This window comes from Salvia hispanica, chromosome 6 (assembly GCF_023119035.1).
Source record: "Salvia hispanica cultivar TCC Black 2014 chromosome 6, UniMelb_Shisp_WGS_1.0, whole genome shotgun sequence".
NCBI lineage: Eukaryota > Viridiplantae > Streptophyta > Magnoliopsida > Lamiales > Lamiaceae > Salvia > Salvia hispanica.
Window position 1 is genome coordinate 31,908,782 of NC_062970.1, and position 20,229 is coordinate 31,929,010.

General features: G+C 38.6%; 4 protein-coding genes across 5 annotated transcripts; 2 read left to right on the forward strand and 2 right to left on the reverse strand.

Annotated features, from left to right (window-relative positions):
• The first annotated feature begins 486 nt into the window (after positions 1-486).
• On the forward strand, positions 487-5,326 carry LOC125196009 (dehydrogenase/reductase SDR family member FEY-like). The gene is made up of 8 exons (XM_048094348.1): positions 487-847; positions 2,464-2,584; positions 2,866-2,983; positions 3,316-3,452; positions 3,965-4,066; positions 4,401-4,493; positions 4,613-4,685; positions 4,792-5,326. Exons 1-8 carry the CDS (start codon positions 591-593, stop codon positions 5,049-5,051), a joined length of 1,161 nt encoding a protein of 386 aa, XP_047950305.1. The 5' UTR covers positions 487-590; the 3' UTR covers positions 5,052-5,326.
• A 1,068-nt stretch (positions 5,327-6,394) lies between these two features.
• Positions 6,395-9,270, forward strand: LOC125196912 (kinase-interacting family protein-like). The gene is made up of 3 exons (XM_048095576.1): positions 6,395-6,526; positions 7,005-7,134; positions 8,106-9,270. The coding sequence occupies exons 2-3, from the start codon at positions 7,026-7,028 to the stop codon at positions 9,137-9,139; spliced, it is 1,143 nt and encodes a 380-aa protein (XP_047951533.1). The 5' UTR covers positions 6,395-6,526; positions 7,005-7,025; the 3' UTR covers positions 9,140-9,270.
• On the reverse strand, positions 9,242-10,814 carry LOC125196913. The gene is made up of 5 exons (XM_048095577.1): positions 10,307-10,814; positions 10,101-10,150; positions 9,835-9,922; positions 9,487-9,603; positions 9,242-9,411 (listed from the first exon to the last, which is right to left on the reverse strand). Exons 1-5 carry the CDS (start codon positions 10,763-10,765, stop codon positions 9,361-9,363), a joined length of 765 nt encoding a protein of 254 aa, XP_047951534.1. The 5' UTR covers positions 10,766-10,814; the 3' UTR covers positions 9,242-9,360.
• Positions 10,815-10,937: 123 nt separating this feature from the next.
• Positions 10,938-14,946, reverse strand: LOC125192631 (tRNA (guanine(37)-N1)-methyltransferase 2). Of its 2 annotated transcripts, XM_048090254.1 has the most exons (11): positions 14,705-14,945; positions 14,521-14,618; positions 14,313-14,417; positions 13,853-13,915; positions 13,339-13,412; positions 12,463-12,988; positions 12,250-12,348; positions 11,946-12,104; positions 11,556-11,662; positions 11,393-11,467; positions 10,938-11,318 (listed from the first exon to the last, which is right to left on the reverse strand). In XM_048090254.1, exons 1-11 carry the CDS (start codon positions 14,797-14,799, stop codon positions 11,232-11,234), a joined length of 1,488 nt encoding a protein of 495 aa, XP_047946211.1. In that variant the 5' UTR covers positions 14,800-14,945; the 3' UTR covers positions 10,938-11,231. The 2 variants fall into 2 exon arrangements, with proteins under 2 accessions (XP_047946211.1, XP_047946212.1); XM_048090255.1 differs by lacking the exon at positions 12,250-12,348 and having other exon boundaries at positions 14,705-14,946.
• Positions 14,947-20,229: the final 5,283 nt, after the last annotated feature.

Below are 20,229 nucleotides of genomic sequence, written 5' to 3' on the forward strand. Positions count from 1 at the left end.
ATCGTAATTACTCACACCACAACGAAAATCAATATGAAAGACTCTCAGCATCTTGAATGGTTTGCAGGTTCAGTCAATAAGGATTTACTCTTTGATTGTCATGATCACACTCTTTGAATGATATATTCACTCTTTCGCTATATTTTCTCGTGCCACTACTCATGAATAAACTAAAATCAAAATAAATTTGTAAAACATTTTTATAATTACATCAGAACCTATGGAAAAAGTAATAGTACCATATGATTCACATCAAATTACAGCCATAATTTAAAAAATAAATTCCTAAACTTAGTGTATTTGATTAGTTCCTTTTTCCGTTTTCAAATTTGAAAATTGGCCTATAGATCGAAATCGTTTTCTTATCATGATAAAAAAAGAAAAGAGGAATACGATGCTCCTCAAAATAAAACAAAAATGAGGAGAATCTACCAGCCTTAAACTCTCAGCGGTCACGATTCCATCATGAAAATTAATCGACCGCCCAAACACACTCACGCACTCCTCATTGAGTCGTTTCTTTGGAATCTCCCAAACTATACATACACACCTTCATTGCTTTGCCGAAAGCTCCTCTCATTGAGTGAGTAATGGCGACGCTTTCATCTTTATCGGAGAAGGGAGATGATAACGGAAAACCACCGCAGCAGGCAGTGGCACAGAAGGCGAAGAAGGAAGGATTAGGGTGGATTGAGTGGCTGATGGGCTGGTTCTACCTCGCCTACGAGATGCTGTTTCAGAGAATCATCGCCAGCAACGTTCCGAATCCAATGCTCCTGCCGCCGATTAATGATCTCACTTTCATCGTCACCGGCTCCACCTCCGGCATCGGCAAGGAAATCGCAAGGTTTTTTCTTCACTTGTCGTTGATACCTTTTGCTATTGCTGTTTTTATCCTTAAGTTTAGTGGTTGGATCCTTTTTTTCCAGTTGTGATTGAGTGAGTTTGGGTTCATGTGGCTGGATTGTTGACTACTTTGTGATGTGGATTTCGGAATCGGAATTGATTTGAGGAGATTTAATTGAATGTATTGGATGGAGTAACTAGCTGAAATCTTGCAGGAATTTGGTTATTAGCTATGGATTTCTGAAATTGGTGATTTCTTTTGATTATTTGTGGAATCATAACATGTTTTCTAGGCATTTGCTTTTCTGCATATGCACCCTTCTATGGGATTGAGTAAAGTATAAACTCTCATGCTCACTGTACAAATTTGACTGCCAATTCAGTTATTTCTCTAATCTGAAAACAAGACATGATAGTTGCATTTGCCCAATCACACTGTGCGGATCATCCACGTGTGTTTGTCGTGGAGTTCTAACTTTGATTTGCATTTTCTAGTTTATTTACTTGATACTTTCTTACATGTTGGTAAACTAGAGCTGTTAGTTTCTCCAATTAATTGTTTTTTACTTGCTTCAATTACGCTTGGACAAGTTGGTACATATACTTGCATATATGTGCATTCTGTAGCTCATTTATTTTGAATAGAGGTAAACTAGCTGCATTCATTTGATGAAATGTTGAAGATTGGAAGTGTTTGAAATAAGAATGAGATTCTCAACAACTGTTTGATCCCTTTTTCCAGCTTTGATTGAGTATGTTAGGGTTCATGCGGGTGGAATGCTGAGGTCCTATGCCTGTTTGGCACCTTATGATTTGGACTTTAGAATCGGAAGTGATTTCTGGAAATAAATTTTGAATGTTTTTAATAGATTAACTTAGCTGGAAATCATGTAGGAATGTGGTTAATACTTGTGAATTTCTGAAGTTAAAGATTTCTTTTCTTCAGTCTCTGGCATTTGCTGTTATAGTGATTGATTTACTATGGTTGCAGTTCAGATTGAGTTATCATCTGCATCGTGCATTGATCAGCCAGCATTTTCGAGCTGGCTTTGTAGGAATTGGATTTGATGATTTTGAACCAAAAAAAGTACATATTCTAAAGCACAAAGTTGAATAGGGAGTACTCCGTATTAATTAATCTCATAATCTGCATAAAGTAGATGATCTACCTGCACTCCAATGTGTAACAAAGTGTCACTGAATATGGAACTACTTGAGTCTCAGTGAGCTCTTTCTGTCATTAATTTGTCCAATAGGTATTTCGGATAATTCTGTCAGAATTTAACAAAAACAACAGGTTTCATCATTCAATAACACTGGAATAAAAACTCACAATCTTAGAATTTTTAAACAAAACTGTAAAATTTCCTTAAAAAACAGTTGAAAAATGTAAGCAGTAAGTTGGCAACCCTGCATCAGTTCATAAGAACAGTGGATTTTTATTTTTCTCCAGATTTCTGTTAATTAGTTTCCGACATTGTCTGTTATAGTGATTAGTGTACTATTGTTGCTGTTGAGATTGAGTCTTTCATATCGTGCATTGGTCTACCAGCATTTTGCGAACTGGTTTTGTATGAAGGGAATTTGATGATTTTCTATTATTTTATTATTGCACAGGCAATTGGCAGAAGCAGGGGGGCATGTTGTGATGGCAGTAAGAAATACAAAGGCTGCTAATGATCTGATAAAGAAGTGGCAGGAGAATTGGTCCGGGAAGGGTCTTCCTCTTAATATCGAGGTACTTAATGAATACACTGAGTTCATAGTTGGAATGGAAATAAAGTCATCTAGAATCCATAATCTTATTAGGAAATACTGGGATTTCTACTTTTATTATGTGAAGTCTTGCTTTTGGAATCCCATTATCAATTGATGCATTTGGAGATATGTGAATTCTTGGCTGTTTCGGCCTTTCTATTTTATCTGTGTCTGGAATAAGGATGTATCAAGTTTGTGTTGGCTCTGCCACTCTTTTTCTAAGTATCCGTGAGTAGTTTTTTAACTGCTATGTGTTTCAAGGTTATGGAACTCGATCTTCTCTCTCTGGAGTCTGTCGCGAGATTTGCTGAAGCTTGGAATGCACGTTCGGGACGTTTACATGCTCTCATCAATAATGCTGGGATATTTTCAATTGGAGGTTTGTATATGAAGGGTCGACTTCCATATAACTATATAAGGAAACAGGCACAGACACACACAGAGGCGCACTATTTTTTATTTTGCCTTTAGTTTGACTATAATGAAGCCATGTTTGGTTTACCTATACATCGAGCGACTGCCTAGTGCCTATTAGTTGGCTCTCTTAGTTTATTATCTCCCCCTAGTAAAATATTCTAGGTATGGACAGATAACTCATGTTTCAATTGATTGTTTAGCTCATGTCCCACACATGCTGTCCTATTCTTATAAGCTGGAATAAGGTAACATGTTGAATCTTAGTTTAATTCACTCCATTACACTTCAATTCAGAACCCCAAAAATTTTCAAGGGATGGCTATGAAGAACATATGCAAGTGAACCATCTAGCCCCAGCACTGCTATCAGTATTGCTTTTGCCCTCACTTATTAGAAGCTCGCCCAGCCGCATTGTCAATGTGAATTCTGTTGTAAGTTTTATGAGCACTTGTACATTATACGTTTGGGCATAAATATCTTCCAATGTGACAAGAGTATGTATTCTTTGAATGTTGTTATGATTCCACCAGGAAGAACATTGACAATTCTGCTTTGATAAAATTGAGCACTCTGAAAACTTGCATGTTTTTTGTAGAGAATTTGTTATTATATTACAAAACTTAACAACACATGAACCTAATGTAAAAAGAATGCACCTGGTCTACCCTGTTTTGGAACTTTATTTGATAGTGAGAATGGACTACTATGAGGTAAGTATTATCATTTCCTGCACAAAGAAGCCTTCACTTGTAAGAGCAGAAAGTTGTTACTTCTTGCTATATAAGCAAATCACTGAAGAGGAAAAAATCTGTACGGGAATAAACTAATGAGATTTTTTTAGTTTATCGCTTTATTTTTGTAGTATTAAATATTAACTGATGAGAACTGTACGCAAGACTACACGATAATGAACTGAACATGATTTCATCTTGTGTTTGTGCAGATGCATAACTTAGGATTTGTTGATCCAGAAGACATGAATGTTACATCTGGTAAACGAAAATTTACAAGTATGGTTGGGTATTCGAGCAGTAAGCTAGCACAGGTACTTTCTAATACTAGCTTTAAAATTTAGCAGTTATCTACTAAACTTTTTACTCTAATTGTTTCTTCTTCTTTTTTGTTTGGTTGCACATTCAAGCGGATCTGCAGCAATTTAACATTCAAGTGTTTTTAGATTAATGCTCCCAATAGGGAAGACAACTCCTTTTTGTGGCTGCTTTTCAAATTTTCTCCAATTTAGCGTTGAAGTTTGTAACCCGTGATTTTAGTTGCAAAATTCAATATTTTAGTTGATTACATCTTTCCTTTAAGACATTTACTGCCCATGATCTTCTGTTTTGCTTCTTCACTCATAGCCTCTAGATTTGATAATGCAGATCATGTTCAGCAGTGTCCTTAACAAGAAACTGCCAACTGAAGCAGGCATAAATATAGCATGTGTTTCACCAGGAATAGTCCACACAAATGTTGTAAGTTTCTACAAGATCCTAGCCACTGAGGATCTTGCCAACTTAAATGATTGGTTAATTGCTTTTTTTTTTTGCATATCATAGTAGTTCACAATAATATGTGAAGACTCCAAATGTAGGCTAGGGATCTCCCGAAGATTGTTCAAGCTGGTTACCAATTAATTCCATATTTTATCTTCAGCCCTGAAGAAGGTAAATGCACTGACATTTGAATTGCGGATGACTTGCTCTGCAACATGAAGAATTTAAGTTGAAATGGTACTTGATAGCATCTAAGTAGTTTGTACGAATATTACAGGATCTAGAAGCACTCTTTTCGCAGCCACTGATCCCCAACTTGCGGACTACACGGAATCACTGAAATCAGAGGATTGGCCTGTCTGTGCTTTCATCAATCACGACTGCCGACCTGCAAACCCTTCGGAGGAAGCACACAACGTTGAAACTGCATCTAGAGTGTGGGAGAAGACACTGGAACTAATTGGCCTACCATCAGATGCAGTAGAGAGGCTTATTGAAGGGGAAGAAGTTAAATGCAGATACTGGGCTTCTGAGTAGAAAGTCTATCAAGATTCAACTTTTGCCATATCATTCACCATAGATGACACGTTAGCTGTTGCTGAATTAAAAGAAGGGATTTATCTTGCTATATCTGGGCTGCCATATTGGATGTATGTGTATGTTAACAATTTAGCAGAATGTGTTGAATGATTTTGTTGTGCGACCAATTCTTCTAGAATTTGCAGAGTTTTTATGTTCAAGTTGAAAGACTTGACATTTTTCATGTGTTGAGAATCTTGAGATAGTTGACCCAAAGATTGATTTGTTTCTTATTGAATTGTGGTCAGGCTTGGATTATTGATTGCACAGCATATTGAGTTTTAGTGAGCTGATTAGGAATATAGTCCGTCCGTCCCACTCCGTCCCACTCAAGATGTTCTATCTTTCCTTTTTAGTTTGTCTCATTCAAGATGTCCACTCTTCATATTTGAAAACAAATTCCTCTCTCGTCTCATCTCATTAAAATATTTAATCACCTTTTTCACTTTACTTTATCATAACTATGCAATTAAAAAATGAGGATATCTTGAATGAGACGGAGTGAGTATTAATTTTGAAAAAATTCCCATCAGTTTTTAATAAATTATTAAAAATATATACATTTACTAATTTCACTTTATCTTGTAGGAAACCAGATTAATTATGTAATAAGTATACTTACTTTATACAGCAATATTTGTTAAGTAATGAATATACTTTCTTAATATAGCAATACAAGTTAATTATATACTCATGAATTAGCTCTTTTTTGAGAAACATTTGTAATACCAAAATGGCTCGGTTATCATGATTATAATTTGTGTCTACTCAAAATTACAATCGATCGTTCCCCACAGATATAATTTGTTTCATACTCCATAGATGAGGATGAGGCATAGTATACTTTTATATTGAACTGAATTCTACTGTATTTTGTCGGAGGACAATGCAGCCCCAACACATTAAACATGTCATTAATGCTGCCAAACAATCTAGTGAGTAGTGATAAAATGATTGTTTCGAGTTTTACTTATGTTAGGACGAGCATTAATAAGATGGAGAAATGGGAAATGTGAGTTTATCCCATAATAATGCACTTGGAATTTAGAATAGCTACGTGATTATAAAGAGTGAAAATTGAATTGGATTGGAGAGTATAGCATATAAAAGGTGAGAAAGAGCAAGAAAGGTTGTCCTACTTTTCATAGCTTCCATTTCCAATTTCCAGCAGCGAACGTTAGGCTTTAGGTCTGATGCATTAAATGCTAGTACGGCCATCTTTCCTACGTGGCCTCCTCCCATTGGCTAACAATCAAATCATTCTACCGCGGTTTCTTCTTCCCCTCTCTCTCTTCCATATAACCTCACTCTGACCATCCCAACCCATCCCATCCTTGTCTCTCTCTCTCTACTCAAAGTCCAACCTACTTCTCCTCTACGCAGCTCACACTGTGTGTTAGTGTGTGTGTTGTTTTCAGCTCGAAATTCTTAAGGTATCAAGTAGATATGTATGAAATTATGAATGCATTATGCACTTCTTTCTTCATTTTTGTTACTATGTTTTATTTTTCCTCCTTCGAGCAAAATCATGCAAAGATTCAATTTTTATGTAATTTTTCAGTCCTTGAGAGAGATAGAGAGAGATTGCTAGCTATATATCTGTTGATTTCTTTTCATCTGCTATAATCGCAACACAAACAAGCCCAGAAATTGAGGTTGGAAAGTGGTGTAGTGTATAATGTATTTGTTGGTTCATCATTCAATGTGTTAGCTACAGTTGCAGTATTAAATATATCTGCTCATTTGTCAGTCTCACACACTAATAAGATATAAACGCCGATTTGGATGCGAATTATGACTGCTAATATATTTATAATGAGAGGCAGTATTCTGGGATCATTATCTGTAACATGAATTTCTGCATACAGATATGTGAAGTTAATTTCTTAGCTCAAATTTTGAATGCTGTAGGGACCTTATCTGTCTCCTAAAATGGTGGCCAAGGCTGACAAAACTGGCGCCGGAGACCCCTCCCCCATTCACCAATCATCTCGGAGAAAAGGCTTCAACAAACCATCTTGGCTTCTTTGTGCCATTGCTGGTAAATTCCTCTTTTAATCTTGTTTCTCTATTTTATGATAAAGATTTGAATTTCCAAACTTATTTTACTTTTTTGGTTAAGCATTCAAATTTGAAACACTGAAAAGCATCATATAGATTCTTGGATGAATAGGAAATGAGATTATATTCCGAGACTAATTCAATTTGTAAGCTAGTGCAGAAAAAGATGGGATTTTTGAATTTCAATTTTCAATTGCATCAAGTGGGGCCAGGATGGTTTCTTGGCATTTGCTTTTCTGCATATGTACCCTCATAGATATTGAGTAAAAAAAATACAATCTTGACATGTCATTTTCAACCCCTACAAAAATACATCTGACTCATAAAAGTTTCTGTTCACAAAGCTACAAACTTTACCATCTTTCGCTCATCATATTAGCAGAGCCCCTTATTTTCCATTGTTCAAAATTTGAACGCTTTTGGCCAACTAGCTTTTATTGCAGATGGAATATGATTTTGTTCTGATTTTGCCTCTCAGTTTCTAATCCCATGTGTTCTGCCCACTGTGGCTACGTCAGATTTGATGCCTTTTTTCAAAATCTTGTGTACATATCTATGATTCTGACTCCTTGTGATTTTTACACGTGTATTAACATTCTCTCTTTTTATTTGTAAAAACCATAACTTTGCCAAGAAATCCTTATTCATAAGGGCATCATCCATTAATATTTCAAGCTGGATCATATCATGTCTCATTCAAGAAATGCCTTATTACACACTGCATATTCATCACTGGACTACATTTTTTCTTTAATTACCTGCAAATTCAAACACATGGTTAGGAAATAAAAAATGCAATTATAGGCCCACGGAAGATTTATAGCAGGACTATTTGAATTTCAAATGAAATCCTTTCTTCCTCACCTGGGGACCAGTTTTCAACTGCTTCCTTCCAAAAGAGAAGGCCAACATCTTTCATTTAATGCCAATCGAATTTTGGGTTTTGAATAGATATGGACGAGAGGATGAAGATGCTGACAAGGAAAACTAATAAAGGAAAGAGTCCTGATAGTTTTTCTGAAAGGGCTAATTCTTACTACCACGAGCGCCCTCAGCTTCTGGCGCTGCTTGATGACTTGTACAACGGCTACCTCTCGTTGGCAGACCGTTACTGCCAGGTACTTGCCAAGAACCAGCAGCAGCAGAAGCAGAAGCTCCACAGTCGATCCCCTTCCCCTAATCTGCGTGCCAAATTTGAAGATGCGGCTCAGACGGATGAAAGGGACACTGGAGAAGTCATTGATTCTGATGCTGAGAGCTCACTGTCTTTCCAGCCTCCAACTCTGCCACCTGTTGAAACAAAAGAGGTTGATGCTGATATGATTGTTGCTGACTTGATCATGAAGACGGTGGAGTATGACATTGTTCAGAATGAGCTGACTGTGGTGGAGAAGAGGTGGAGTGAGTCGTCAAGGAAGATGGATCTGCAGAAGAACTTGTTGGATGTGCTGGAGTCAGAGAGGTTGATTTTGCTGAATGACAACACGACACTGGGTTACAGAGTGTCTGCATTGGCAGAAGAGAACAAAGGGCTGGCCTCTGAATCTATGTTCTTGAAGAGGAAGGCGGCCGAGCTAGCTAGGTGTGTCTTGAAGACAAGGGAGGATCACAGGGTTTGCATGCTGAGTCGGAAGATTGAGGATCTTCAGGGGCAGATTCACGGGTTGGAGAAGAGGAATAAGGAATATTACGAGCAACTTGTGAAACAAGAAGAGAAGAGCATCTCTAAAGGGTTGAAGAGTAAAGGTGGAGAAGAGGTCAACTTGGAAGAGTGCTTCCAAGTAGGAGGTGGTGGTGTTGGAGCTATCAGACTGAGTAAATGCTTTAGCTTCAACGTCAAGAAAACAGGCGATCAGCATGCAAAAGGAGATCTGAAAGCAGTTGGAGATCTAGATGGCAGAAAGGCTTCCAAGTTGTGGGATAAGGTCAAGAAGTTTGATTTGTTCCAGTGTGGTTCTCACTTTGACGCTGCTACTACCACCTGAGACATGAAAAGGGCAACAATCCCTATCCAAACAATAGTATAGCACTTGCTACTTAATATCATATATATATATATGTAGTATTAGAATTTCTGCTCTGGAATATGCAAGAAATGAAGTGACTTCTTTATTGATTTCCATAGTTTGCAACTTCTAGAGTTTTATACAACAATGCAAGATCTAGTTATGCTAGTTTGAATACACAATTCCATCTGAAAGAAGCTTCATCCCAAAATTGCAGGAGATAATTTATCTTGAAGCTTTGCTATTCTTGCCTGAAATGAGAATAATCCCAGAATGCTTATATAAAGGTAGTATGTGTGTCATAATCTGACCAAAACGAACAGTACCTTGAATGACTTTGAACGACGAATGGATGGGTCTAAATCTAAAGCAATTGAATAGGACTCCTCAGCTTTGTCAAATCGATCCATAGCCATATAAACATCACCTTCGCAAAGATATGCCTGTAAATATAGCCTTGGTGAATCTTTTCATGACCAGTCAGATTTCAAACAAGTGAGAATAACAGAAGATTGAATAACACTCAGCAAAGTAATGAAGTTGACAAATGTCTTCTACTACATATCCTTCTAATAGCTCTGAAATAGAGAATATACATTGTAATATCAATAAGTAAAATCATATATAGCCAAATCTGATGACAGAATTTCTCCACATTCGAAAGCCAAACTTACCTGAGGATAACAAGGTGCGATAATCAAAGCCTCTTTAACGTCCTCAAACGCTCCACCTATGTCTCCCATCGCCAACCTTGCAGCTGACCTGATAAAAGTACGCAATTCTATCATATTCAAATGCAGCAAGTCAAATAGGTTGAGTTTCAACCGCAAATCATTCATACAAGTCAATTAGTCGAAATCAGGCAATAAACATCTCAAATTCCATAGCAAATATGAACCGACTCCCATTTGGAGACTGAATGAAGCCAGAGCTCACAAACCTTTCCTTGTACATTATATGCAAACCCCCAAATGGTCTGAGCTCTATAGCCTGCAAAGACGAGATATGCGCGAATATGAGCACTTCCCACTTCCACTCAGAAACATTCATATCACAACTTCAATAGCAAAGATTCCAATTTTCCAACACACATTCCCACAAACCATAAGCAGTAAATCACAGCTCGATAACGAGTTAAAATTGTACCTGCGACAGCAAAGCAAAAGCCTGCGCAAAATCAGCCTGGGCCATCTCATCATCAGCTCTCTTCCTCAACGCCAGCGCCTCCAAACACTTGCTCTCAGCATCGCCATTGTCAGCACCGCAGACAATTGCCATGACATTTGCGGCCTTGCTGGGGGTCCCACAATGCCCCACGAACACACCCCCTGGAAGGATCACGATATTGGGGCCGGCGCCGCACCGCCCGAGGCACCCGCATGAGTTCACCGTTACAAACGGCGGCGCAATGCCGGAGAGAACTTGCAGAGCATCCAAAGAGCCCTGCTTTCTGCAAGTCCTGTTTGTGCACACTCTAATTTCGAGCTTTTCCTTCTTTTCTGAAGATGATGAAGCTTTTGGTGTGAATGGGTTGGGTTGTTTTCTGAATTTATTAGTGGAATAGAGGAGCAAATGGGAGGCGGAAGCAGTGGTTCTCGCTTCCATCTTCACTCAATTCTCATGGAGGTGATAATTGAATTGGAATAATTAGGGCTTGATTTGGGATGGCTATAACGACGTCGTTCCAGATAAGGTTGTTTAGTTCAGCTGCATATTTTTACCCTTATTATTTGTATAGGCTATGATTTTGTAGTTTATGTAATCGAACACAAGGATCAAATTTAATACTACTACTCAAAAGGTACTCGATTCTTCAAGGTAAAAGATTACTAGACAAACTGAAAATTACTATGGCTAAACTCTACCAGAATCTTGAACACAACATTAAATACTTTTATACATGATCCAATACAAAATTGATAACACCATGAAACAAGTGCAAAAATGTGGGTTCCCTATAGGCTACAACAGCAGCTGCACTTGGCATAAAACGATTGTTTTCCCATGGAAAAGGAGCAGCTGCATCTGATCATGAAGTAGTTTTGATGGCTGTAGCAAAGACCGTGCCCCATCACAAAGCAGGAGAGATTTCGGTCGGAGTCTCAGCACCACAAATGCAGGCTTCCCCAGGTAACCTGAAGCTTAGACAAAACATTGCCTGCAGAAAATCAAGTCCATGATTCAGAATCTTAGTTATCATTTATGGAGCAACTGACCTGGGCTTATTTATACCTTGTTTGGCGCAACATCTCTAACCCTGTGAAATATTGGATCTTTTATACTAGCCCCGACTGCAGCCTCTGCTATCTGATGAGCACCAACGATTTCAAATTTATATGGAATGCTTAGATAAAGTTTGAGAATAGAAACAGAGAGACGACAAGAAAATGCGTACTAATTTTATTGAATCCTCTGTCTCATTTGATCGTATGAAGCAATAACAGTGTATCCACGGAAGAGACCCTTTCCAGTATTTTCTGTTGATAACACCTCTCAAGGAATCTGCACAATTATACAACGATCAGAGGCAATTTCAAACTATACACAAACATCATAGAAGTAGTTAATCATTTAAAAAATACAAGCATTTGCTCTGTTGTTCAATATAGCCTCAATCCCAGACATAAAAAAACTAAATTTGCATAGGTACAATGTTATATAGCTTTCCCTCAAACTATTCAGACATCACCAATTTCTTGGATGCAATATACTTGCTTCTTTGTGAGAGCTTGAGTTAAAGTTATTGGCATAGAAAGTTAGGAAACACAAAAAAAAAAAAACTCACCAAGAAAGTGTATAGCAGAAGCAGGTAGGTTCATGATGACGTGATCAATGTGCTCCCAGGGCTTCGCACTGAAAGGGCGAGATCCTGTAACATGCTTATTCAAGTTCCGTTTCTTCCTTTCAGGAACACAGTTACCAGCACTGCTACCGTTTCCATTTTCTGTAATAGTGCACAGAATTGGATTTAGTAGCTATATAAAGATGTAACAGGAAAGTGGGAAACAGCTAATCACTTGATCCTATACTCAAATATCAACAGTGACACCGACTTAAAGCAATTCACACTTTACACAATGCTAGCATACCTTCATGCAAGCTTTCAGAGCGTCTTTTTACAGAGGTTATATTTCCTTCTACCTTTGCTCTCAACAATTCATTACTTTCAAATTCAGCACCAGTCTCACCTGGAGTTTCTTGCAGAAAACCCCCATAAGCTCTAAGGTCTAACTTAATAGCTCATGTTAAATACAACAAAAGATCTATATACAGAAAAAGAATTTACATAAAAAACATTTTACCAGTTAGACTACTCTCTTCCAGCTTTATCTGTGTGTTATGAGGCATGTCCTCTTCCTCAGAAGTCTTCAAATTTTCTTTATTAGACACCAGACATGTATCACTTGAAGGTACTTCCATTAGTGAAGATATAAATTTCCGCCCATCCAAATTGTAGGCACGGACAAGATCAGAAACCTTGTTGGTTTGTGCATTAATATTTAGATAACGAACACTATCAGGATTTAAATCATTTGCATACACTTGGCATCCTTTTTGAGCTGCTGGAATAGCAAAAGGGCCAATACCAGCAAACATATCACACACAACATCCCCGGTGTGGAACTTAGAAATTAGCCTTAAATGCTCATGTTCCAACCTAGAATTCCAATAGACCAAACTGTAATCAAGCTTGAAGGTTGCTCCATACTGCTTCACCTCTGTAACCATATCTGAATCTCCCGCCAATACTTCAAATTTTGGCACACGAAACTCATTAGTTATCGATCCAACTTTGTTGACAATGGTCTTGATTCGTGGATAATTTTTCTGTGATGGTACATAAAGAGGAAATTAGCTTATTAAAACAAGGTGGAGTAATTCAAAGTATACTAGTGTCTCAAAATAAATCTAACAGATTTTCCACATAACTATGTTATAAACTATTGTTACTGTAAAGATCACTTCTTTATATGCAAGTTAGACCCTGCCAAGTACTATTGAGTATATACATCAAAATATTTCATATCTCACGCAAAAAAAATTAAACCAAAAAAAGAGCAAATTTTTAAAGCACAAATTTGATTATTGATCGTTCTCAGATCCAAATTTGACACTGTGCGGTAACTTTTTATAATAATTTCCAAAATAACATTGAAGTAATTGGAAGGTTAACATACATCATAGATAACTTTTGCAATAACATCCTTGTATGGGAGTAACTCATCTGGTATATTGAGATGGGCAATGTGACCTGCAAAAGGATCAAGTAAAAGTTGCTCCATAATCATTAACAGAAACCAGACAATCCAATCTTCTATTTGCAAAGCACCAACCACAGGTTAAATGATGCCTGTGACAAAACATCAATCACCATGTAACAAATGTACAACACATCCAATATGGTGCCAGTGACCTACATACTACTATAATACTCCCTTTGTCCCATTAAAACTGCACCGTTTTCCTTTTTTGGTTGTCCCATTAAAAATGAAACGTTTCCTAAAATGGAAACAACTCTATCTCTACTTTTTCATCTCTCTTACTTTACTCTCTTTTCATTAACTCACAAAACAACACTTCATAAAATCTCGTGTCGATTCTCAAATGTTGCATTTTAAGTGGGACGGAGGGAGTACAAAGGACGTAAAACTTAAAATCATAAGTAAGAAGGCTAAAACATAAAATACTTAACTATGGTCTCAAATGATGAAGGTACGTCAAGCCCAGGTGGAAGAATCTGCTTTAGTATATGATCTGTAACACAATTATGAAGAAAAGTTAACATCCAAAATGACAATTAGTGTGTTCCGGTCATCCAAAACGGCATGCAGCATGAGTAGTTATAATCACCAAAATGAAAACCCTACGGGCCAAAACTGGAATTCAGTGAAGCATATCCAACCAAACCGCAACTAATACCAAGTACGGTATATTCATATCAATCTGATAGTAGTATATTTTAAAAAGAAAACCACCAGTTACTTTAAAATAGATTAAGGCATGACATTACCTACGCAATATAAAAAGATACTAACAGTTCCTACTTGACATTACATACTTAGTTTTACTCCTACCAAGTTCCAAAGACACAATTTGTGCAAAGAAAATAAAAAGGATAACAAATTTGGACTAAAAGGCCAATTTGATCTACCTGCACCCCAATATGAATAACCAAGTGTCATTGAATACGGAACTACTTGGATTTCAAAGAGCTCTTTCAGTTCATCAACTTTACCAGCAGGAATTTCGGATAATTCTGTCAGAATTTGACAAAATCAATGCCCATTAGCATCAATAATGCTAAATAGAAATTAACAATCTTAGAAAATTTTCAAGCAAACTCCTCTAATAATTAGTACCAGGACTTTTAATCTTCTCTGACAATAGCATGTAGCGATTCTTATCAGACGTCGGATCCTCAGTTACAGGTTTGATGCGTGGTCTGTCAAGTAAATGACTACACAAACAAAAAAAAAATCAATAACTAATCAATGCAGCATAGAATTTGAGAAAACGCAACATATGGAGCTATTCATCACACACCCATTTAGAATCCGTGTTGCAAGCTTGCAATGCTCCCGCGGTACTCGAAGCGCCAACAAATTCAACTCTACGTCAAATACTTTCTCGTCCAACATTTTAACACTTGATTCTTGAGGCAGCTATGCGCCCGTTATCGGAGAATAGTGGCGGTGTCTCTGGAGCAATTGGAATTTTTTTTTCCTTTTTCCAACTGGATTTGTGTAGGGTTTAATTAGGGTTCTTCCTGTTTATCCCCTTATTTCTCTTTGATTGATTATAACCCGATCCCCCAGTAAAAGGTGATAATAGCAATTGTTTGGGATAAATATTTTCAATATTTAACCATTTTATTTAAGACTGAACTGCATGTCCTTAACTTTTTGACTTGTTGCACCGTTGATCCCTAACAAAAAAAAATTCCACCATAGAGATCTAACAAACAATAAAATCACAAACAGTACATATTTTGCCAATTTTCGGACGAAATTGCCCAAATAGCTTGAAGGGCAATAGCGTCTCATTATACCTGAAACCTGCCAGCCCCTGCACACCTATAGCTTGAAGGGCAATAGCGTGTAAGAGATGTAAAAAATCAAACAGGCTATTTGTTTCCATTTTTTTTATGATGTTGAGTTAGACTATATTATCTCTCCCTCTTCAATCATTCGTCTTCGTTTTTTTCTGCCTTCTTCCGGTCTCGTTTTTTTCTTCTCCATCGTCGTTTTGTGAACCCCGCGAATCGTCATCCCTAACTCGAGTTAGTGTGCTTCTGTTTATTTTTTGGTAGAGTGAACTGCTACCCATTTAGGCTAAACGATTTGCAAAGCGAATTAGGGGTTTAGGGATTTCCGATTTTAGATCGTACTATGCAAATATTGGGGGATTTCATTTTAGGGATTTTGCATTTGTGGTGAGAATTTTAGCATACGATTTAAGGTTACAGTAGTATGGAAATTTTTGGGGATTTCATTGTTGTTGTTGTTGTTGTTGTTTTGCTATTTCGTTAGAAATGCTTATTTGAATTTTGTTATGTTGAATTTTTGGGGATTTAATTTTAGAATATTATTTTCCAATTCTGGATTTAATTTTGGTTTCGTCTAAGTAGAAATGCTGATTTGAATCTTGTTATGTTGAATTGAATTCAGGCCCTGTTGCAATGGCCTCTTCTTCTTCTCAATCTTACGGGTCAAGCTTCAATTGGAATTGGCCTCGTCCAGAAATTGTGAACTGTAATCATGATCTTGAGGCTGAGCTTGTGATATCTAGGACGGCTACTAACCCGGGTAGACGCTACTATCGCTGCCCAATATGGAAGGTTAAAATCTTGTATTGTATACTTAACTTGATTTTTGTTGGCAGACAGTTTAATCACCAAGTTCTGTTGGCAGGAAGATGATTGCAAGTTTTTTCGATGGGTTGATGCGAGTCTGTCCCCAAGCCAAGATAGTTACTTTCAAAGAGTGAAACTTGAACGAGACCAATTCGAATCTCAGCTTAGAGCCAAATCGTTAATTGAAGGTGTTCTTGAAGAGAAATTGCACACAAAAACTGAGGAGTGTGAAGCGTTGAAGTTACAATTGGCAACGAAAACTGACCAGTGTGAAGCTTTGACACTGAAAATTGCTAATACAACGAAGACGTCCCGAAAGTATAAATTCACAATCTTGTTGTTATGCATTGTAATATTTCTACTTTTGTAACAAAGTAGGACGTACTGTCTTTTGTTATGGTATGTGGGACGTACTATATTTTGTTATCTAGTTATCTTTTCCTCGTGTTTTAATTTTCATTTTTCGATGTCACATAGCATTATACGATATAATCACATAAGCCACAAACTAGGATACAATCACAATTCAGGACACAAACTATGTGAGAAATCACGTATTTAGTTTGCATGGAATATCATAAATCACGACTCAGTTCACGATTCAAATTTGAAGTTATAACATAAAATCACGAATGAGGTATTCTAGTTTGGATGAAATAACACACTACGAACACCAGTGCAAAATAATTGTCGAAGATGACCATCAACTAAGCATCAGTTATCATCAGCTTATCTGTGCCACCAAAATATTCCCTCAATGTAACATACATAACTTCAGTTCATCAGCACTGCTACCAAAATACATACCAAATACATGCACCATATTGTTTGACACCACAAATTAACATACATAATTTCAGTTCATCACCGCTGCTACTATAATACGTTACAAAATACATGCACCAAAATATTTCCTCAAAAAACACCATAATTCACATTACATGCACCATATTGTTTGATAAAAAAACCATCTCCAACACCTCCACTGCTATTTCACTAAGTAAGATAGTCAATCTTGATCACCGCGGCGGCCACAACGCTGAGGCCGCGCCCTGGCCCTGGTCCTGCTCCTAGTGCTAGGTCCCGGATCCGCAATATTAGGCTGCAAGAAAGAATATGATATACAAAAGCACTTCGTATTATTTTTTGCGAAAATGTAATGAATACTATCTCTTGGCTTTGGCGATTGTTTGACGAATCGGGCAAGTTACTCCCCCTCATATCCGTTGTACGCGACCCACTTTGTTGCGAACTCTCTCCAACTTCAGCACGAGCATCTGTCCCAGGATCATTGTTGCAAGTCCTCCTGTTATGGCCTTCTAGCCCGCACCGGCGACATCTCATTATGAAGGTCCGTCGCAGTGACTCACCTCCGTCCGCATGGAGACGAATCTTGGGCTCCTCTCACCTCAATTTCTTCGGTCGTCCGCGTTGTCGCTTTGTCCTCGGAGGCGCCAGTTCCAATGCACCATCACAACTCTTGGGCCAATTGTCCACCCCATTGATTGGGTAAAGCACATTTTCGTATAGCAACGTCATAGTGGACTTCAAATAATAGCGGGAGACGTATCGCGTGACATCCTCGCCATTCTTGTTGATTGTTGCGATAGCATGAGTGCACGGAATCCCTGTTAGCTGCCACAGTCTGCATGAGCATGTAAAATCGCGCATGTTCACAACATATTGCCCAGACGGCCCTGATACTTGGTACGAAGACTCTCTGTTCCATGTAGCTCTCCATGAAGAAGCCCTCGCGTACCACTTATCAACAATCTCCTTGATAACAGGAGGGACTGCGTGATTGTAGCTTTTGATCCACTGGCCTCTGATCTGGAGCCTTTCCATCTGACTGGTTCGGATGTCCTCCAACATACTGATAATAGCCTTTTCTCGAGCCAATGCAATCTTCGAATTAAAGGTCTCGCAAATATTGTTGAGGAGCACATCACAACAAGTATGTGGGGAGAAAAAAGCCTTCACCCATTTATCTTTTGGAGCAACCCCAGATAGCCACTGATGTGCTGAAGGGTACTCAATCCGCAGAGCTTCCATCTTGTCCACGTAATGTTCTAATGTTGTACTCGCGGCTATCTCCCACAACCGTTCTTTGAAATTTTCCCCAACGAATCTCTTCTTGAAATTATTGTATATGTGCTGAACACAGAAGCGATGCTCTCTTTGTGGGAATTCCTCAGTAATCACTTTCGCAAGACCCTGCCACAGTCAGGTACACAACACAACACCAACACCATTACCACATAATCACAATAGTCGTACTAAATATTTGATAAAAACACAGATATAATAAACTGTAATCACATCTGAAGTATAATATGTAACAGTGAAATCACAAAAAGGTACATACCTTTTGTTGGTCATACATAAAGACATATCGTGGGCCATTTGCATGCAAATCGAGGTCGTCGGACAAGTACTCCAGAAACCACTTCCACTGGACATAGCTCTCCGCTTCAGTCACAGCCCAGGCAATCGGCCACCAACCATTGTTGGGATCAATTCCCATTGCTGTCATTAGTTGCCCTTTGTACATTCCTCTCAAGAAACACGCGTCCAAGAAGATAATTGGTCGACATAACCGCGTCCACCCCTTTTTCAATGGTCCAAGGCAACAGTAGAACCTCAGGAATCTCGGGCCTACGGCGCCAGTATCCCTCGTATTCTCATAATGTATATGTACACTGGACTCAGGGTATGTCCGTTCCAATTCGGCTTTGTAGTAGAACAGGTTCCTGTACTGGGTTGCCGCAGAGCCGAATATGCCATCCAGTGCGTGCTCTCTGGCCCGATATGCCTTCATCCTACCTATCTTTAGCCCAAAATCTTCATCGACACACTGCCGTATAGCTGCTAGTGGAATGTGAGGGTTGGCCTTGATCTTTTCCATGTAACGCTCACCTAGCCACTTTGCAGTGAGCCATTTCTGATCCAGCACTTGGGAGCATGTGTGCGCGTGATCCCGTTGCATATTCATGAGTACATAATCCGCTCCATTGTTTGACTCGAGCTTCCTCAAGTACACATACCACTGACAACCTTGCCCTTTACACACGGCACGTAGTTTCTCGCCATCATTTTTTTTACGTGCACCCGCCGTCTGGTCGTGATTGCATACTGCCTCAACACATCAAACAAGAAATCTCTATGCTTAAAAACATTACCAGGCTTCCACATCGGTATCTCATTAGGGTTGAGCTTGAACGGGGTATACTTGATGCTTTTCTTCTTCAAACCCTCCAAATCTTCAAGGTCATCAATATCTTGAATCTCGTCCACAATTTCATCCTCGCATAATGGATTCTCTGTCGTCTTCTTCTTTTCCACATAAGGCGAATACTTCCTCCGCCGTTTCTCCCCTGGACCCGGCTGGTCTAAACCTTCCCCCCTGGGCTGACTGGTCTTCACCTTCCCCCGGCTGGGCTTCACCTTCCCCCGGATGGTCTACATTCTCTTGCTCCTCACACGGATGTTGTTGCTGGAATATGGATTCATAATACGACGTAAACAGCTGCTCATCTCGGCACATGTGTGCCAACGAGATAAAATGATCGACCTCCTCTTCTTCATCCTCACTCGGAGGTCCCTCGTTATGGAGATGGCAGCCGTCCGGAACATAATCAAATGATGGTATGTAAACCTCCTCTGGTGCTTCTAGTTCCGGCTCAGCATGTATATCCGGTACAACATGTGGTACTTCCGGCAGTTCAGATACTTCTTTCGTTGGAGCTCCAACATGTATATCCGGTACATCATGATGGAATCCTGACATTAGCATTTCATCCGATATGTCCTCGACAATGGGAACTTCTAACTGTGGTTCTGCCGAAAAGTCCATGCTCGGTTGGTACATATTATCTTCAACTGTACTTGGCTCTTCCACTTGGTCACGAGGATGTGCAGGTGAAGGAGTAGGAATTGATTGCTCCATTGGAACTACAACCTACAATGCACAAAAAAGATAAATTTCAGATGCATACCAAATATAAAACATAAATCACAAATGTAGTTCCAAGTTGAGTAGTAACCTCTGCAATGCATTCATGGCCATTTCGGCCACCTACTATAACTTCTTCAACAAGATTATCTTGTACAGATTGCTCAGTTTGCATACTTGTCATGGAATCAAGTGATGACGGTCTTGGGATTGTGACATCCTACAGTATTTGTACAACACAAAACATCATAAATAAATCACAGG